This window comes from Parasteatoda tepidariorum, chromosome 1 (genome assembly GCF_982258835.1).
Source record: "Parasteatoda tepidariorum strain Cologne lab strain chromosome 1, Ptep-v5.0, whole genome shotgun sequence".
NCBI classification, from domain to species: domain Eukaryota; kingdom Metazoa; phylum Arthropoda; class Arachnida; order Araneae; family Theridiidae; genus Parasteatoda; species Parasteatoda tepidariorum.
The window spans coordinates 53,056,343-53,076,743 of record NC_141755.1 but is presented as its reverse complement, the minus strand read 5'-3'; the positions used below and the strand labels follow the sequence as shown (position 1 = coordinate 53,076,743).

At 27.8% G+C, this 20,401-nt stretch overlaps 2 protein-coding genes across 5 annotated transcripts in view; one reads left to right on the top strand and one right to left on the bottom strand.

The window, feature by feature from the left end:
- The window catches only part of snu (ABC-type transporter snustorr), a 69,170-nt gene extending 65,262 nt beyond the window's left edge, over window positions 1-3,908 (top strand). For 3 of the 4 annotated variants that reach the window (XM_071179806.2, XM_071179808.2, XM_071179809.2), the window contains 2 exons: window positions 452-538; window positions 2,820-3,908. In XM_071179806.2, coding sequence (XP_071035907.2) covers window positions 452-538; window positions 2,820-3,031 — 299 coding nt within the window. In that variant the 3' untranslated portion in view covers window positions 3,032-3,908. The remainder of the gene's footprint in view (window positions 1-451; window positions 539-2,819) is intronic. The other variant, XM_071179807.2, reaches the window with a different exon arrangement.
- An 11,052-nt stretch (window positions 3,909-14,960) lies between these two features.
- On the bottom strand, window positions 14,961-19,682 carry LOC107443163 (uncharacterized). The gene has a single exon (XM_016056942.5). It carries the CDS (start codon window positions 17,199-17,201, stop codon window positions 16,350-16,352), a length of 852 nt encoding a protein of 283 aa, XP_015912428.3. The 5' UTR covers window positions 17,202-19,682; the 3' UTR covers window positions 14,961-16,349.
- Between the last annotated feature and the right edge of the window lie 719 nt (window positions 19,683-20,401).

Here is a 20,401-nt window from a genome sequence, read left to right as displayed (position 1 = left end):
CACAAAATGCCTGGACAGACCCTTGTTCATGTAATATTTACCTGAAACATTTATTGAATTTATTGCAGTGAAATCTGTGTTTCTCAAATTTACTAAACTGTCACTTTACATGTTCTATCTCTAAGTTCAACATTTTACTCAACTTTTAAATATAGATCTAAAAATGAGCTCTTCACAAATTAAGCTCTTTCATAAAAAAGCTAGAGTTTGCATTTAACTTTAAAATATCTTGCAAAGTTCTCCTTAAAGTATTCATATTGCTTTTTTATATTCAGGGTGTTAAATCATGAATGTATGTTTGAGGATTCAAACATAACAGTATAAACAGACATCTTCAAATAGGATGTTTTAAATATTCCTCAGTTATTTTTATAACCAGAATAAAAAAATTCAGCAATAGCAATTCCATTAAATGTAATTACATTAATTAATCAAATATTGTTTCATATAGGTCTATTTATATCTTCAATAGTCAACGATGAAAATATTGCCATGATGATTGCTATGGGCTCCTTTTATCCCAATCTATTACTTAGTGGTAAGTTTGATTTTTGTATTTAGATCTATTTTTAGCTTTCTCATGCCATTTTTACATTAGGTGCCAATTTCAAACTTTAAGTGATCAGTGTTGCAAATTTGCAATTAACACAGAAGAATTATGTCCTTAATAAAAATGGAAAACTTGATAATTTTGAACTATTTTGAGGTGATTATTATTGATTGATGCATGAAAATTATGTCACTAACAGAAAAAAGGAAATTTAATAATTTCAAACTACTTTATGGTGATTATTCCGGAGCTTATTACATTTTTAATGAGACTCCATGTGAGGTGCATCTGCCCTATCTTCAATCTCCGGGAAGAATGAGTGGCTTTGCCGTGTTTCAGTGCCTCACCGTATATCTAACACTTGTCCATTCTGATGCGGTTGGTCTCCTACCAAGCTGCTAAGTGTATGTTGGGAAGAAAAAAAAGTTGAAAAATAATAAAAACATCAACAAAATTTAAAGTTCAAAATTTGAATTGTTTGACTGAAAAAAAGGATAAAATCAGGAGAATTTTTGAGTAAAGAGTTTTTAAGAATTGTCCCAGGGTTTCATCAAATCTGCAGACGTGGAGTCATATCTAAACTTCTTGATGATCTGTCATTGGGACAGATGTTCACAATTTGGTAAGGACCATAAAACTTTAGTCACAGTTTCACTCCTACACCAAATCTGGTTTTCTTTATAGCTACTTTGTCCCCTACATTATATTTCTTCGCTTTTCGCTGTTTGTTATATTGTAAACTATTTTATTACAGCTTAAAAATATTTGATTTAGCATCTTTTATTTGTTCCTTATTTTGTTGCGACGATTGGAAGTTTTCTTCTTCCAGAGTTTCTTTGATTTTGATGTCATTTTTATTTTTCACTTCGATTCCTGTTTAAAGTTCAAATAATGTATATTTGGTTGATATTGCTCACTCCTTGTTCTGATGATACGTGTCTATACCATTGATTTGAATTTTTGAGTAAGAGTTTCGTTATTATAGTTCTTTGAATTTTTTCAGCTTATCCTTTTCCACATGGTACACCTGTGGTGATTGAAATGCATTCAATATCTTCATTTTGGCAAGACTTTAGAAATTCTGTTGAAGTGAATGCTGTTCCTTTATCAGAAATTATCCTTCTCGAACTTACAAAAGTTGTTGTAATTTCAATTTTTTTAAAGCATCAACAACAGTAAAAATGTATTTGTTAATTTTGTTAGTGAATAGGGGTGGTCCTAAAAAATCTATGTGTTATGTTTCAAGCGGTAAGTCTGCTTTAGGTATTCGGATGTAAAAATCCTTCTTGCTTGCTAAAATGGGTGATGAGATACGAGTTCACGAAAAGATATTTCGGGTTAAAAGTACTTTTAAGTATTATATCTGTATACAATTTGACAGGGAATCTAAAATTAGTTCATGTTAAAAAAATTCACATTAAAGAGGTTCGGCTGTATTTTGCTTTGGCAATATTAATACAATATTAGAAAGCACTCTTTTTAGCGGATAAAATTGTGTGAGCTGATGATGATATTTTTTCCTTATTGTGTTTTCCAGCTTTTAATTCATTTTTTAAAATTATTTTATAAAAATATAAATATAATTTATTAATAATATTTTTCTCCTTGTTTTCTTTTTTATTTTAGCTTATATATATATCAGGGTGGCCACCCACCTGAAATTATCAGGGAATTTTTTTATTCTGGAAAAATCAGGGAAATTTGGAGAGAAACCTGGAAAAATCAGGGATTTTTTTAAAGAAAAGCTGGAATTTTTTCTTTGATTTTTCTTAATTTTACTAATTTAAATTATTTACTAATTTTCTTAGTTAAAATTATTTTACCAACTGTTATACCCACGTCTAGACGAAAATTTATTGCCAAACAGTTGAAATACCATCAACTTAGCAATACTTCGCTTGCATCAAAATTTGGTTCATTATAACCCTGTTAAACTCCCTTGGTTTCTTAAAGAATAGGGAACCTTTCCAGGTCACCTCATTCCCATAAGGTGACCTGGCTAGCACTCTATCCCATGAGTCAAAGATGATAAAATAACATTAGAAAAATAATATTTTAAATAAAATACTTATATTGACTTTTCTTGCACCCATCCTAAACTTTATGAGGGGAAAAAAGAACATTGACCTGGAAATTTTAGGATTTTTACCTGGAAAAATCAGGGAAATTTGAAACCTGATTTGAGTGGCCACCCTGTATAATTAGGATGGTTTGGTCATAATAGTATAAATTAATAATAATTTGATCAAATTTTTACTCTTTCATCCAGGAATTATCTGGCCTGTTGAAGCTATGCCTCACTACCTCAGACAATTTAGTTACTGCCTTCCCATGACATTAGTGGCAGACTCTATGAGATCTGTACTATCACGTGGATGGACAATCACTGAGAATGATATCTGGGTTGGATATCTAGTGACTCTTGCTTGGATATTTCCGGTCATTCTTATATCTGTTTTCTTTTTCAAAATTAAGAAATGATACTGCTTTAATTTTATGTGACATATAGCTCAAGTAACCTGTGATCTTCTTGTTATTTACAATACCTCTCTCTTGAAGTTTTAAAACGTTACTATCTGTTGTATATTTATTTTAAATGTACTCTGACTGATTTTGAACCAGAAATGAACAACTCCGATTTTGCAAAAAAAAAAAAAACACTTTTGTAATTCAAGTTGTTAAATAGAAGAAATTTGATATCTCTATTGGAGACTAGATTTTAGGAAATGATACAATATATCATTTTTTTTTTATATATATTTTTATTAAAACTCTTTCTCATCAATAAAATAAACTAACAAATTTTTATATGAAACAAACTTTATATATTTTCTGTTTTATTCATTGTACTTGAAAGTTTATTGTACATTCCATTTATTATTAATAAACATTATACAAATTTAATAAAAATTCCTTTAATGCTTAGAGCAGAGATGGTGAACCTTTTTGGAATAGTATGTCAATCATGTTTTATTATCTTTAGGAATCAAGTGTGCCACTTCTTTTTTTAAATATTCTTTCGGTAAAAACTTAATTAATATTGAAATGAAACAATTCTTTTTTTAAAAAAACTTTAAGCCGCTGTACTTTGATTTTAAACTATAGAGTTACGTTGAGTAACTATATTTGCTGCTTGGATATTCACTTGCTTTAAATGTAAATCGAATAAAAAAAATATATTTCAGTTTAATATTGCATCAACACGAAACAAGACTGTCTTTTACAGTTTATACATCAATAAATAATCTGTTCAAAATTTTGCATATTTACTATTGCAATTTTTTTTTTCCTTCATAATTTGAGATTTAGTTAGGGTTATCTCATTCCATTCTCCTACTTTCTAAAAAAAAAAAAAAAATCTGACCTTTTTTTTTCATTATACACTCAAAGGAGATGATATGGTCAGCTTTATGATTTTGAAAATGTAATAATGACCACTGAAATCGGACTTGTTTCAAAATCAGTCTATTATGACAGCTAATATTAAATATGTTTTTTTTAAATATTGTTTTCAGTGCATGTTAGTAATAAAATTAACTTAATTGTGAATTATAACCTAATTCTAATTGAAATAATAACTAATGTAACAATAACTTAATTATAAATAAAAATAACTCCCTGCAGGTCATCCAAATACTGTCGCGTGTCATATAGTGGCGTGTATGTGACAGGTTTGCCTTCTCTGGCTTAGAGCATGATAGGAATATCTAGTTCCTATAGTAGACCTGCCAACTTCTTACCTATTTGCTGAAGTATTCTTTTACAATTATTTTCTAATATAAAGTGGTGGTTTAAAATATGATTTAGAAAGATTTTGATCAACATGACATTTAAATAATTCAAACATATATATATGCATACAGACTTGATAAGCTTGTGATGTAATTATGTGCTGGAAAGATTTTATGAATATTCGCTTAGTTAATTTTAATTTCACTACCACCATAAATATCTTGAAGAGTTATACTTTCTGGTTGACATCTCTATTAAAGGCATTTAAGTAAATGATATATGGCTGGCCAAATTTTCATTTACTTGGAGAACTGGACAGATATCCTGTTTCTTTTAGCTAGTAGAGAATATTCCAAAACTTTTATAGCATAATAGAACTTTTCAAAATTTTCTCTAAATATAGATTTAATGGAAAATTAGTTCATTCCTAAAAAATGTCTGTGTTAAATGTATTAATTGCACCTTAGTTTGAATGATATTCATTTGCTTTGTTAAATCAGTTTGCATATTTTAGATTTTGTATAATTTTATTTAGCAGTTTGTACATTAATTTGTTTCATTTTCACTTTGATTAAGCATTTTGTAATTTAGTTTTGATCATATTCACTTTGGTAAAACTGTTTGCACTTTACTTTCAATAAGTAGTGAAACAATTTGCTAGCGATTTAGTGCATATTTATAAATTGATTTAAATTTCCCTTTTCAGTTAATCTTTTTTAAATTATTGGAACTTGGTTAAACTAAAGAATTAAAAATTTTATATAATAGCATTATACTTTTCATAGTAATGTACCTGAATTGTAATTATCTGTGTTAACAGTTTTGTATACTAAATACATTTTATAAATGCTTCGATAGCTCCATCTTTTATCGGTATCCAGGCATTTTTTTTGTAAAGAAAATATTGTTGACCTATAGGTATTAGTATAAAAAATATTTTTATAAAAGTATAAATTAATCAATTTCAATCGTGTATTCATATAACACGTTTTTTTTTTCTTTTTTAAATTTTATTTTAAACAAATTAAACATGCTTGCATAAATAATTTTCCATTGAATTATATATTTAAATTAATATTTTAACTTTTCTTCCGATTAATTATTCAGAGTTGGGCATTCCTACACTGTTTTCTTGATTCTAATTAAAGTAATATATTACATCAAGTATGACTGTGTTTACGATAAGTTCCTATAGTTTGTCTAAGCTAAGAACTCCTCCTGCCACAAAGTCTGAGGCCGTTTGGTGCTATGGAAACAAGAATGGCTCATTTTAAGGAGGGTTGCTACACTCTAGGACTAACACAATAGACTGAAGAGATTTCCTTTCTCTCTCCGACCCAACCTGATACCTCTCCAAAATAATGACCCCTAATTTTTTCTTAAAAAAATTTAAAGTAGTAGTGATTATATTAGCATTTATTTTTGAGAAACAGTATTGTATTATTCACCATAATATATATTAATAGAATTATTTAGATATGAAGTAAAAGGACGGTGCTCTCTTAAATCTAATGTGATAATTAACAAAAGTTAATATTCGTTTCTTTTCATACCTTGTATCATGTAGTATATATTCCCCTAAAATTAAGCTTTCCTTTAAATGAAAATTTTACATTATTAGTGGTAGCATTTCAAATTCAAGTATCTTAATTGAACGTGATATCCTGTGAATGTGATAACCATTGTTATCCTGTGCTACATATCATATTATGAATGTACGTTACACATTCCAATATTTTGTTATACTGTTGGTAGTAATCTTCCAAATGCCAAACTCTTATTTAATCATATACTAGTACATATATATATATAACTTCATGTAATGTGTTTTTTTATTATTATTTTCACACTGTTTACTGTTGGTATCATGACATTATTTGTATTTCTAGAACAATTACAAGGGTCACTAGAAAAGTATGTACCCCAAAGCATTGTAAAAAAATTATAAAAATAAATAATTACTTGGAATGTTTTATTGCAAGAGATACAGCAATAACTACAAGAATTGTAACACTTGTCATACTATGAGATAAGGTATTGTAGCTCCTTCATTGGAGTCTACTCTTCACAGAAATTCTTTTAGGTTGAAGTCACTCAAAACAAGTGGCTGCAGATGCTCAGAGCTAGTTTTCTCTTAATCACAACAACCCTTGTGACAAGGAAGAGCCATATTCAGGCGAGTTGCCTGAATATGGCTGATTCTATACGAAATCTGCAACAAAAATTTTGCTGGAAGGTTTTTTTATGAATAAGAACCCTATAATCTCGATCTTCCTCCCAGTGACTTTCAACTAACAAAGATGTGCTTTGACGTGCTGGCTCTAATCCCAGACGGCAGACTTTTATTACTCTTTACCACAGTCTTATCCCACTGTATGATAAGTTTTACAATTATGGTGGATTTTATGCTGCAAAGTAGAAATGAAAATTTAAATTTTCAGTTCAGTTGGTATTTAGTAATCAGTGGATGGCAAACTCAAATTACCTGGTAGCCACTTTTTCTTTGAATCTAATCAGTTGATAACTGATTTGGTCCTTTTCATATAATAGCCACTTTTTAAAAACTTTTTTTTTTGCTTGGATAAAAATAAAATATATTTTTAAATAAAATTCATATTAGGAATAATCTACGGCTATAAAAAATCAAAATAAAATTTCAGATAAATGTGTGACAAAATTTAGTTAAACATACTAATTTTATAGAACTTTATTTAAAAATATTTGGGGAGATAAAATACATTACTGTTCACATTACACCTTTGAAATAAGTAAATTGTTAGGCAACTCTCCTTCCACATGAATCTTTCCAACACAAAGTGGTGGATTCTGTAGGATCAAAATTTTAAATGGATAGATTATTGGACATCTTATCTCTTTCTACATTGATGTATTTTTTATCATTAAATGATGAAAAGAAAATTATAGGAAAAAGTGATCGATTATTTAAAGTCGCCACTTTCTTCTGTTGACTCACCATGTGGCGAGTGGTTGTTTTCAGGTCTATTACAAAGTATCTGAAATATTACAGTATCTTTTAAGCTTAGCCTTTCCAGGTAATTATGTTTATTTCTTTTTAAAAGCTGTGGGAAGTTTACTTTTGAGATGTCCTTCATATGTAAATATATTTGTTATTTATGCATTACATTTGTATTTTATATATTAAATTCTATATTTTTGCCTACTATGTGTCATTTCTTATAGCAACACATATTTACATTAAAGGCTTAAAAATTATTCCTCTTAATTTTCCAAAGTGATATTTTTTTAGGCTATTTCGTATTTCATTGTGGTAAAATTAAAAAAATTCTTCTTAGAATTAAATGCAAAAAATACTAGATTAATTGATGATGTTAACATTTGATTATTAAATCTTTATTATCTTCTAAAAATAATTTTCAATAAATTTATTTTGCTCTTTAAAAGATAAAAAAGCGGTGGTAAATCACCCTTATTTTTAAGTTCCTCATGAAGTAAGTATGCCAAATATTTATCACAAAGTGTCAGTGCAAGAAAAATATGGAAACTGGTATCACAAGAATGAAAGTATGATTTCATATTTTGCAAAAATATTCATACATGTCTTGAAGATTATTTTAAAAATTATATTCCTAACTGTGCAAAATTCAGAACTCAGTTGTTTTTAAACATCTTAATTTATAAAATATATTTTAAATCAGATTAAAAATGCTATCTAGCTTTCCACTTTATTAATACAGTACAGAACCTGTTATCCGGAAATCAGAAAACCGGAACGAAATTCGATACAATTTTTTTCCTCATAAGATTTTAGGATTTTTCTTTCTATTTTGAAAGATGTTTACCTTACCATCATTTTGGAAATAATCATTAGTGTATTACTTCTTCGTTTTAAGATTATTTCCAAATTTTTTTTTTAGTTGGGTTTAACAATAAAAAAAACGGCTTTTTGTATCGATTCAGAAAAAATCAGTTATCCGGAATAGCGATGGTCCCGATTGCTCCTGATAATCAGTTCCCTACTGTATTTATTTATTAATTTTATGGATAATTCACAGGGGCCATATTATTTGCTTTGGCTTTAAGGGCCATTCGCATTAAATCCTATTGCCCTAAGCATACATATGTAGGTTTAAAAATTAGATATAATATTAGCCGTTTGGGCAAGCATGAATCGCAATTAAGTGCAATCTCATGCAGTGGAAGTTCGAATAAGGATCCTCTATTTCAGTGACTCTAGTTCCGAATTTTTATATCTATATAATCGATTAAAAGTTATTTTGATTTTCAATTTATATTATCTGTCTTTTCCAAAATAAATGTGTAAGCTTATAGCTAGAAAATTTATGTGTACTTAGTATTTCATTTTCAGTTTATTGAAAATTTTGTTTAAAGATAAGTTATCTAAGAAAATAAATATTACTTTGCTAATTTTTTTTAATGAATTAAATTTTCGTAGCAACTTCTTTTTATGCTGCTAATGTATTTTTTGTAAATTTCAGATAGTGAGTTTGTTTTTAATTAATCATTTCCTTAAAAAACTAATGTTTAACAATAAAATAACAAGAACTAACACATCACCTTATAATATCAGTAAATCAAAAATGTAAGAAAAAAAATCCTCTGATCCAACATGTATTTTTGAAAACTTACAAGTTTTATTTTTAAAAAAATAGCCTAAATTTTAAAAGTAGTTTGTTTCATAAAACTTTATGTAATTGATTATTTAAAGACTATTGAAATAAAAATTCAGACTCCACATGAAAGTTGAGGGTGAACATTTTATGCAAGTTGAACATTACTGTCATCCAAATAACGTTTTTGTTTTTTCTCTTTTCTTCTTGTTATTGTTTCTAATTTCCCTGAGCACAAATGGCTTGCTCTATCAATTTAAGTACATTTAATCACGATTTTTCGGTTAAATCTATTTCTGATACAGATTTTAAAGTTCCTTGCTCTTTTTTTTTTTTTTTTTACTTTCTTCAAACAATATAAGGTTTTCTTTCAATTTCTGTCCAGCTTGTCTCATATTAAGTTTTTCTGTTCCCTTCTCTTTGGCATTTGAACATTTGATTGCTTTCTTTTTTTACATTTTGGTTTTGCCATTTTTTTTCTTAAATTTGAAGAGAAAAAAAATTTTAAACATCACAGAAATTATTTAGAAAAATTGCCAATATTTACTTCTCCGATAAGAAAATGTTAAACTTAATTGATTTTCTTTAAAAATACAAACAAATTACCACATTTATTCCATTTTAAAAAATATCAATTAAAAGAAAATAGTTTTTTAATTAAAATTGTATTATGGTTATCTAACACATTGTCTCTTCCATTGACTGTGTCTTCTCCTCCGTGGACTTCACGGAGGAGATGTCCACGGAGGAGACAAAAACTAGTTCTTTTTATTAAATATACTATTTTTGCAATCTAAAATTCATCTATCAAAAATAAAATAATTTTCTCTTACCTTCTTTATGATGCCCACGGAGTATATGATGAGAACTTTGCCAAACCCCAATTGAACACAACAATCCAAAACTGACACCAAAGAGAACAAAAACAACTGATAGTTAACATTAGAAAATGGAATGGTTACCTTTCCTATAGGGATTTCTCATGTGCTGCCCTTTATTGCATATTTACCGAACTATATTAATTGTCCATTGAGGGAGATTTCATTTTTGATGGACAAAGTTTACTAGTCATTTATTTTATAAAAATGTTAAATAAAAAGTTACTATAAACATTTAACTAGGTAAAACTACAAAAATCATTAAAATAACATTTAAATTGTTTAACAGCCATTAAAATTATTTTGTGTCACAGACGTAGGGACGTCCACGGGGGGGATTTTGAAGTTATGTTTATTAAAAAATAAGAATGAAATATTAAATACATTTAGCAGAAATGCATATGATTTGTTCATTAGAACTTTACGAAAAATGATGAAGAAAAATTTTAAGAAATCTGCTGTATTTCCTAATATTTATTACTAAGGGACTTAAAAAATCACCTTTTTGTGAGAATGACCCAAATAAGCATTCACAAGAAAAAATTATTAGTTTTATTTTCTGAATTATAATTAACTTATTTTATTATTAGGTATGAAAAAATGACATCTGTATTAAAAACATCGGCTGATAAGTATCTTTAGTATACTATCTAAAAAATTTGAGTGTTCATAATTAAGAGCATTTGATAGGAAAATTAGTATGCTATTTGCAATGGTGAATACAATATGGGATTTATAATATATTACAGTACAGAACCCGTTATCCGGAAATCAGAAAACCAAAAAATCGGAACAAAATTCGATTAGTTTTCCCGCCATTATAAAAATAAAAAAAAAATTTTTTTCATAATAAGATTTAAGGATTTTTTGTTCTTATTTGAAAGATGTTTACCTTACCATCATTTTGGAAATAATCATTAGTGTATTATTTCATAGTTTTTTCTTCTTTTTAAGATTATTTCCAATTTTTTTTTAGTTGGGTTTAACTATAAAAAAAACGGCTTTTTGTAGCGATTCAGAAAACCGGAAAAATCAGTTATCCGAAATATTGATGGTTCCGGTATAATCGGTTCCCTACTGTATTTTATTATAATATTTAAAAAGTTCATTAGAATTTTAATGCATTGAGAGAAACTCTCTTTTTAGAGAATTTAATAACATATTCATTGCATTAATTCTAAATTTTTACTTTTATTACTATCACTTATACAAAAATTATTTATGCTTTATAAATAATATTATTTTAATTAAGGTAGGTAACCCAAAGGTGAGCAGTTCTTTTAAGGTGTACACCACCTCCCAAAAAAAGAATCAGAATTATTTTTAATCGCTATACAGTGTTACTGCATTATAAACAATCCACAAGCAGAGCAAGTCGCTGAATTTGAATCGTTTATTGTAATACCGCACCATTGTATACACATTTTACTTTTTAAAAGAAGCTGCACTAATTTCAGGTAAGGAGATAGTATTTAGATTACATGTGTTTAATTTCACAGAACATTGAATTATGAAATATTTTCAAAAGTTTATTTCTTTTCAACCATTATGTTATAATACAAAGTATAATATTAAATAAAGTGCAGTTTTTATTAACCATATAATACATTATATGCGAACCGAATAATACATTATACAGAATAACATATACCATATACAGAATAATAAAATACAATAATTTGTGCAGGACATTTAAATTTCACTGAACCATTATAGGAAAAGGACTATAGTAAATAAATATCTAACCTGCACACTTACATATATAAACATCCAACAATAAAATTATTTCATGAATATCCATGAATTGGAAAGTTATTACAAATGTCACATTAAAATTATTTGCGTATTTCATTATTTAGTATAATAAATTGGCAAAATACAGTTTTTAGAGTTAAAAAAAAAACCTTAAGAGTAATTAACTAATTTCAATTTTTTAACAGTTTGAGTTATCTTTTGCGTTCTTTTTTATAAGTTACACAATCCAAGACGCTCAAATGTGATTAACAAAATTTATATTAAGTAATAATTTAAAAAACTGTAATGATACTATTCATATATTATACTGAATATTATTCATAATATTCAGTACAGTAATATTTCTGTAACATAAATACTATAAGATTTATAAAATGACGAAGAAAAAGTTTACAAGAAATTGATTTTAAGAAGCAAATATTACTTTATCTATATGTTTCATACTTTCAATTAAACCAAATTTACTTCAAAACATTCACAGGGTGGCCACTCAAATCTGGTTTCAAATTTCCCTGATTTTTCCAGTAAAAATCTTAAAATTTCCAGGTCAGCGTGTTTTTTTTTCCTTATGAAGTTTAGGTGGGTACAAAAAAAGTGTCAATATTATAAAGTATTTTATTTAAAATATTATTTATTTAATATATCATTGAACAGATGTGGAAAAAATAATATGTTTAGCTTGTAAAATATATTGCTTTTAAAGAAAAAAAAATTTTTTTTTTAGAGTTAGTAGTTTTTGCACAAAATAGTAAATAAAGAGTGACCCAAAAAAAGCTTGGAAAATACTGTTTAATGTATTTTCATTAAACAAAAGAAAATAATTGCAGAGGATTTTACATCAATAATTTCTTTTATTTATTTACATTTCAATTTAGAGCTATTTTATAATGCATTTTATCCAAACAGAGCTCTTTATAAAATTCATTGATATAATTTCCTTTAAACCAGTATTTAGTCATATGTTTAAATAATGTTTGTTTTGTATTAGCAATATTACTTTAAGAGACATTCAGTATTCGCAAAGGCAAAATTGTCAAATTTCTTGTGGCATATTTTATAGAAGAAAACAAGATAAAATTCTTTAAATTTTATTCTTTTTTGTTTTGTTTTTATTTTTCTTATTAGAAATTAGAATATTTAAAGAATTCCAATCTAACTACACGGTTTCTTAGTTTAGATTAGGTCAGTGTTTCCCAAAGTGTGGTACGCGTACCCCCAGGGGTACGGGAACAGTTTAGCAGGGGTACGCGTTCTTATGCGAAATATCTTGCAACAAACGAAAATTACAAAAAAATTTATTTAAAAACAAAGCTAGCCATGAAAATTTACGATTACGTATTTTTCTATTGGATATTTTTTGCAGAGTTAACAGTTAATAATTAGTGGTGTCAACAGCCAGTTGTGATTTTTACTTTTTGTGCGATTTTTCATAGTAAAAAATTCATTCATTTTTTTATTAGGGGTACTCAGCGTTACGAAAAATTTAGAAAGGGTACACAAAAGTCATAAGTTTGGGAAACACTGGATTAGGTAATTGATTTTGATTTTATAACTCGGAAATAAATTACAGGGTGTCGGACGTAAAAATTTAACATACATTTCTTAGAAAAAATATCTTATAAAACATAAACTAAGTTTATAATCCTCAAATTTTTATAATAAAAACTTAGCACATCATAACCTATCGAAAACAATTTGTTTTATAAAAACTGATTATAATAAAATCAAATTAACATAAGTCAGTGTCAAATCAGCTTTTTTCACTTCAGTGTTATTTTTTAAGTCGGATATAAATTTAAGTTAATGATAGCCATTATAATTACTGAAAATTACTTTAATTTTAATCTTAACATTATAAACATTATTTTTCAATTAAATAACTTTCGACATTGTGATTAATAAAAGAATTTTGAATCAAAAATCAAATATTTACCAACAAAACAGTCAAATTTAATGTTATATCTAGTTGGTTCGTAAAAAAGGCTTTTTTTAAATAAAATATATTATAAAGGCTAAAATGAAATCCAGAAAATTAGCTTCGATGCAACAATGGTTATGATTTTTCCATTAACGATTCAAGAAAATGAGTGATTGGTAGGCTTTGCTAAGAAAAAATAATTCATTGGAAGGGAGAACAAAAGCTTTCAGAAAAAGAGTGCAAGATAAAATCTATTATTAAAATTATAACCAATTATTTTTTGGAGAATTTAATAAAGTTAAAAAAATTTAAACATTTCGTTAACATAAAAAATACTCCCGAAGCATCGGAACAAAATTTGACAATAAATGAATTTAGCCCACAGAGTAGAAGATAAAAAAAACTACTTATATAAACAGAAGCCAATATTCGAACCCTTTCTTTTACCTCCACCAATATTTCTGCCTTTTTTAAACTGTGTAGTCCCATAATCTCCAAAGAGGTCAAAGTTTTCTCCATTCATTTAGCAACATGGGAGAGTTTCATATGGCAGTCTAGTTTAGCAGGATAATAATGGTGAAAATTTTAATGCAAGCAAAGTATTGCTAAGTTGATGATATTTCAACTGTTTGACAATAAATTTCCATCTAAATAAAGTGGATATAGCGAATGGAAAAATAATTTAAATTAAGAAAAAAAATTCCAGCTTTTCTTTAAAATTCCCTGACTTTTCCAGGTTTTTATCCGAATTTCCCTGATTTTTCCAGGTTTTTTCCAGTATAAAAAAATTACCTGATAATTCCAGGTTTTCCACATGGGTGCCCACCCTGATTCATTAAACAAAGGATTTTGCATGTAATTTTAATTCAAGGTGCTATTTAAGTTGTTTTTTTTTTATTATTATTATTATTATTAATATTACCAACAACTCAGGATTCTAATGCTGAGAGAATAAAAAACAATTTAGAACCAGTAACCAAGGCTACAACTTCTACTAAGATGTGTTTACAAGAATGCATTTTAATTTTAATCCACAACTTTTCATTACTAGAGCTTATTTTACGGGCATTACATAAGTATAGGTTATTGCAATTACATAAATTTTCAGGCTTGTGTGCTCAAAATAGGCTTATAAACCTTCGTCAAGTAGATAAGTATAGAAACAGAAAAACACAATGAAAACTGCATTATAAAATTTGAAAAGAAAAAAACATTTCAGCTTCATTAAATTGTGTAAAGTCTAATGACACTTCTGTGAAATTTCTTACTTATAAAGGAAGCAAGAAGAAAGTTTTTCCTCAGTGAGTCTATGTCACTTTTTACATATGCTGCAAAAATGAATGCACCAGTATGAGATTGCAAAGATTCTTTTGACAAGTGCAACAAGAATTAGGTTTCTCAGCAGGGTCAACAAAACAATGAATAGGTTGACAAGCTCTTGTTAAAAAAAACTTACTATTACAAATGCTACAAGACTAGTATGAACATAAGTGTAAATATTCAGATCAATTATTTAAAAAAAACTGCTTCAAAGATATGCTGTGTCACTAGCAGGAACATTACTTTATTTACTCTGATGACATTTCTGAGAAAAACTCTTATTACGTTATGGTACAACAAAAAAGTTTCTCACCAGTGGAAACACAAACATCAAAGTCAGTCTTTTGAAGAAAAAAAACCCTTTTGACACATATCATAACAATGCAGTTTTTAATCAGCATGAATAAAACTATAACAAGTTGGGTGCTCATAAACTAAAAAAAACAACAAAACACAAACATCAAAGTCAGTCTTTTGAAGAAAAAAAAACCCTTTTGACACATATCATAACAATGCAGTTTTTAATCAGCATGAATAAAACTATAACAAGTTGGGTGCTCATAAACTAAAAAAAAAAACTTTTTTTTCGTATACAAGAATATGGTTTCTAAACAGTGTGAACATGAATGTGAAGAGTTAGGTAATCCTTCCTTGAAAAATTCTTATTACATGAAATATGTTTTTCACCAGTATGAACACCAATGAGCTTATTTAGAACTATTTGTGAAAAACTCTTATAACATATACTACAAGAATAAAGTTTATTCCCCAGTATGAAGATGACTATGTCGAGTCAAACTACCTCTATCTGAAAGTCTCTTATTACATATATCACAAGAATAAGGCTTCTCACCTGTATGAACACGATTATGTCGAGTCAAATTACCTTTTATTGAAAATCTCTTACAACATATACTACAAGAATAAGGCTTCTCACTTGCATGAACACCACTGTGTTCAGTCAATTGAATTCTTTGTGTAAAACTCTTATTACATATACTACAAGAATAAGGTTTCTTGCCAGTATGAACTCGAATATGATTAAATAGATTATTTCTATGAGAAAAACTCTTTTTACATATACTACAAGAATAAGGTTTCTCACCAGTATGAACACGACTATGTTGAGTCGAAGTGCGTTTTGATGAAGATCTCTTATAACATATACTACAAGAATAAGGCGTCTCACCTGTATGAACACGACTGTGCTCAGTCAGTCCATCTTTTCGTGAAAAACTCTTATTACATATACTACAAGAATAAGGTTTCTCGCCGGTATGAACACAATTGGGTCTAGACAAATCTATTTGTGAAAAACTTTTATTACATATACTACAATAAGGTTTCTCCCCAATATGAATTCGAATGTGCATAGATAGACTCTCTCTTTGAGAAAAACTCCTATTACATATACTACAAGAATAAGGTTTCTCACCGGTATGAACTCGAATGTGCCTATATAGATTATTTCTATGAGAAAAACTCCTATTACAAGAATAAGGTTTCTCACCAGTATGATAACGATGATGTAGAGTCAAACTACTTCTGGCTGAAAATCTCTTCTTACATTTACTACAAGAAAAGGGTTACTCGCCAGTATGAACACGACTATGTCGAGTCAAATGACCTTTTATTGAAAATCTCTTACAACATATACTACAAGAATAAGGCTTCTCACGTGTATGAACACGACTGTGTTCAGTCAATTTACTTCTTTGTGTAAAACTCTTATTGCATACACTGCAAGAATAAGGTCTCTCACCAGTATGAACACGATAATGTAGCGTCAAAGAAGCACTACTTGTAAATCTTTTATTACATTTACTACAAGAATAAGGTTTCTCCCCAGTATGAACACGCCTATGTCGAATCAAATTACTTCTTGCTGAAAATCTCTTACAACATATACTACAAGAATAAAGCTTCTCTTTTGTATGAATATAACTGTGTTCAGTCAGTTGACACATTAGTGAAAAACTCTTATTACATATACTACAAGAATAAGGTTTCTCCCCAGTATGAACACGACTATGTCGAATCAAATTAAATCTACTTAAAAATCTCTTATTACATTTACTACAAGAAAAAGGTTTCTCACCAGTATGAACACGACTATGTCGAGTCAAATTTCCTTCTATTGAAAAACTCTTATAACATATACTACAAGAATAAGGCTTCTCACGTGTATGAACACGACTGTGTTCAGTCAATTTACTTCTTTGTGTAAAACTCTTATTACATACACTACAAGAATAAGGTTTCTCACCAGTATGAACACGACTATGTTGATTTAAATTAGATCTAGTTGAAAATCTCTTATTACATATAGTACATGAATAAACTTGCTCACTTGTATGAACACAACTATGTCGAGTCAAATTACCTTTTATTGAAAAACTCTTATTACATATACTACAAGAATAAGGCTTCTCATCCATATTAACACGGTTGTGCTTAGTGAGATCTCTTTGTGAAAAACTCTTATTATACTCTTCTTATTCTACAAGAGTAGGATTTCTCGCCAATATGAAATTTGCAGTGTTTCGTGAGACTACTTCTTTTAGAAAAAAATCTAGTTACATATATCACAAGAATAAGGTTATCTTACAGGATGAAAAACACTTTTACAGTATGTGTTTACTTTTCTGAGAAAAAATTTAATCACAAGTGTAGATAAATTGTGTGTAGTTGAATAAGATCTCTAGAATAACAATCATAAATATGCTGCAAGAAATGAAGACATACTATATCCACTTAGCAATGATATTAAAAAAGAAATGCATAAATGTAAGAAAAAATACAGATTCTCTATTCAAATTAAAATTCTTGCTTTTTCTTTCTTATTTGAAAAAAATAGCTATAACTTGATAATAGAAAAATAATTAGCCATTGATTAAAATGAAGGTAATAATTCAAAATAATTTTCACTGCAAAAGTCATTTAATAGCACAAAGAGGCCTTCAATAACACATAATTTAAAATGATCCTGTTGTATCAACTCACTTACTTTGACTAAATTTTTTAAATAAGCAAAATAAAATACTGTAGAAATATGATCACTTTACAACAAGAACATGATTTATTAATAGGTTCATCTGTGACTGAAAGGATCAATTTAAATTATATTGAAATGCAAAAAAATTTTTCCACCAACTTTAATAATATTTCTATTTTGCACAAAAAACTGCAGAAACTATGAACCTCTTTATGTAGAAAATCCCTTTAAATTTAATACACTATGAATGGATGTATTCTTAGACACACTGCAAAATGAATGTCATTTTTATTAGGAAAACTTCTTACAAAAATAAACAGTAACGCTGTTTACTATTATGAACACGAAATTATCAAATTAGATTTCATTTGCAATTTATTTCACACGCACATGGGTAACTATGGTACAATATATATTACAATATATGGGCAAATATGGTACAAAAATATGGAACAATATATATTTTTAAGTCAGACATTATATATATATTTTTTTTTACTTTCGCTGATTCAAAAGATTTGACATTACAAATATATATATTTCAAAAAAGAATTAGATTGCTAATTTTTGTATCAATGTTTCATCATAGACTATAAATGCATGCTTTTATAAATTAACATAAATATGAGAGGGTTAAGAAAATTTAATTTTATCTCACAATTTAAAATTGCACAAACTGCATATAAAAAATATTTTCTCTGTGTCAACAAGAAAATCATAATCTATATTACTTGCATATAAATATCAAATCACATGTGCTTTATGAATGTATGAGAGAGTTTAATTACCTGCAATTAAAACCTATTTACAACTGTTTAATAATGCACTTCATGGAAAAGTTCGTCCAAAGTGTTAGTTAGATTATTGCAAATTCCATTCTTCATGATTAATTTATCAGGCCTGCTTAAATAAATTGTTCGGATATAACAAACACAAAACATTTAAATGAAATTACTTCTTATTGCATACTTTTTAATTACAACAATCATTAAATTCACTTAGAAACTTCCAAGCATAGTGCAAACATTAAATTTCTATGAAAATATTTTTCTCTTAAAACATCATTGCAACTATGTGTCACAAATAAGAATGTTATTGTCAACACAGAAAGATATTGCTTTCAATAATATCTCCTTCTGCCAGGAAGCATTTAATACACAGGGCATAAATACTTTATTAATTACATGAATCGAACAGAAAACACGTTTTTCTTTTTTAATTTTAGGGACTCACACAACAGGAATTTTATTTACTGTCAGCAAGAAGAAAATGTTATTTTATTATTCCATCAATTTTTGTTTTCAGTATGGTATCCAAATCAAGTAAAATACAAAACAAAAATATTATAATTAAACTTTTCTTTACATATATTAAGTTGCGAAAATCTTCTTCAGTTTAAGCAAGATTGTAATGTTTAAATTGGTTGGTATGTATCTGATTGTAAACGTCTGCGATGAGCTCTTTGCCTTAGCTTATAGCTTTCTATTTCTATTTATGCAGTTTAGGGTGGAGGCTTGAGAGATAGCTGGAGGTTGTTGCTTGAAAGTAAATTTCCGGGTTACTGTTTTAGTTGTATTTTAAAGCCATTTGGCATCATGGTGTTTTGAGATTCTTGCAAACAATGTATTTGATTACTTATTGGTAGTGTATAGCGTGAGGATGCCTGTGAATCCTCAGGAAACAGGATGACCCTTCCAGGCATGTTTTCAAGCATGCGCAGTATACTAATCATAATGAGTAACGCCTCCTCCCTGTCCTTCTTACAGACGTCTACAGAACAGAAAATGGCGCGCTCATTTCCAGAATCAAAGCTCATTTCAAATCAAAGCTTATCAAGAAATAATAAAAGATTATTAAAAGGGTATGTAATTATATTTTATTCGAAGTATTGATTTTCTGCCTTTTCATTAGAAATATATATTTCCTTAATTGTTGAATGATCATCTTTTTTAATTAATTAATGAACGTTGAATAAATAAAAAGCTTTGCAAGAATCTATGTTCAGTTTCTTTCCTATTTTCTTTATTTGATGTTAAATGTACAATGTAATGACTGGTGATTAAGACGTTAAAATGCAAAAATTGCGAACAGAAATCCGAATAAATTATTTATAGTTTGTAAGTGCAAATATATTTATACAATCCTTAGTATTTAACGATCATTCAATGTAAAGAAAAGGCAGCATTTCATGTATTGAATAAAATATATTTACTGCTCATAATAAGATCTCTTTTGTTCACTCGTTTTTCATTGACTCAAGAGTCTTCACATGATTATTTAATAAAAAATACAAAAGAAATATTTCATAATCATAACAAAATGTGACCCAAGCATACTCGCGATACAATTGGTGTGACTAATATAAAGCATGTTTCCTTAATTAGACTAAGCAATAATGTAAAATTTGAGGCACTTATTTATTGAGTGTAGGTAAATTTTCCGTCATATTTGAGGGGAGTATGAGTTCATGACAAAGTAATGAATTTAAAAAGTTTGGGCCAATATTTTTAACTTCAATGCGAAATAGAATAGACTTGATTAAAATCATCGACAAAATAAGGAAATTTTTGCATTAAATTGACTAACATAATTCGAATTAATTAGCACATAATTTTTGTATTCTTTTCCCAAACTCAATGTATT

Excerpts from the sequence above, each read along its gene's own strand:
- LOC107443163 (XM_016056942.5), bottom strand. The coding sequence starts at position 17,201 with ATGGATGAGAAGCCTTATTCTTGTAGTATATGTAATAAGAGTTTTTCA.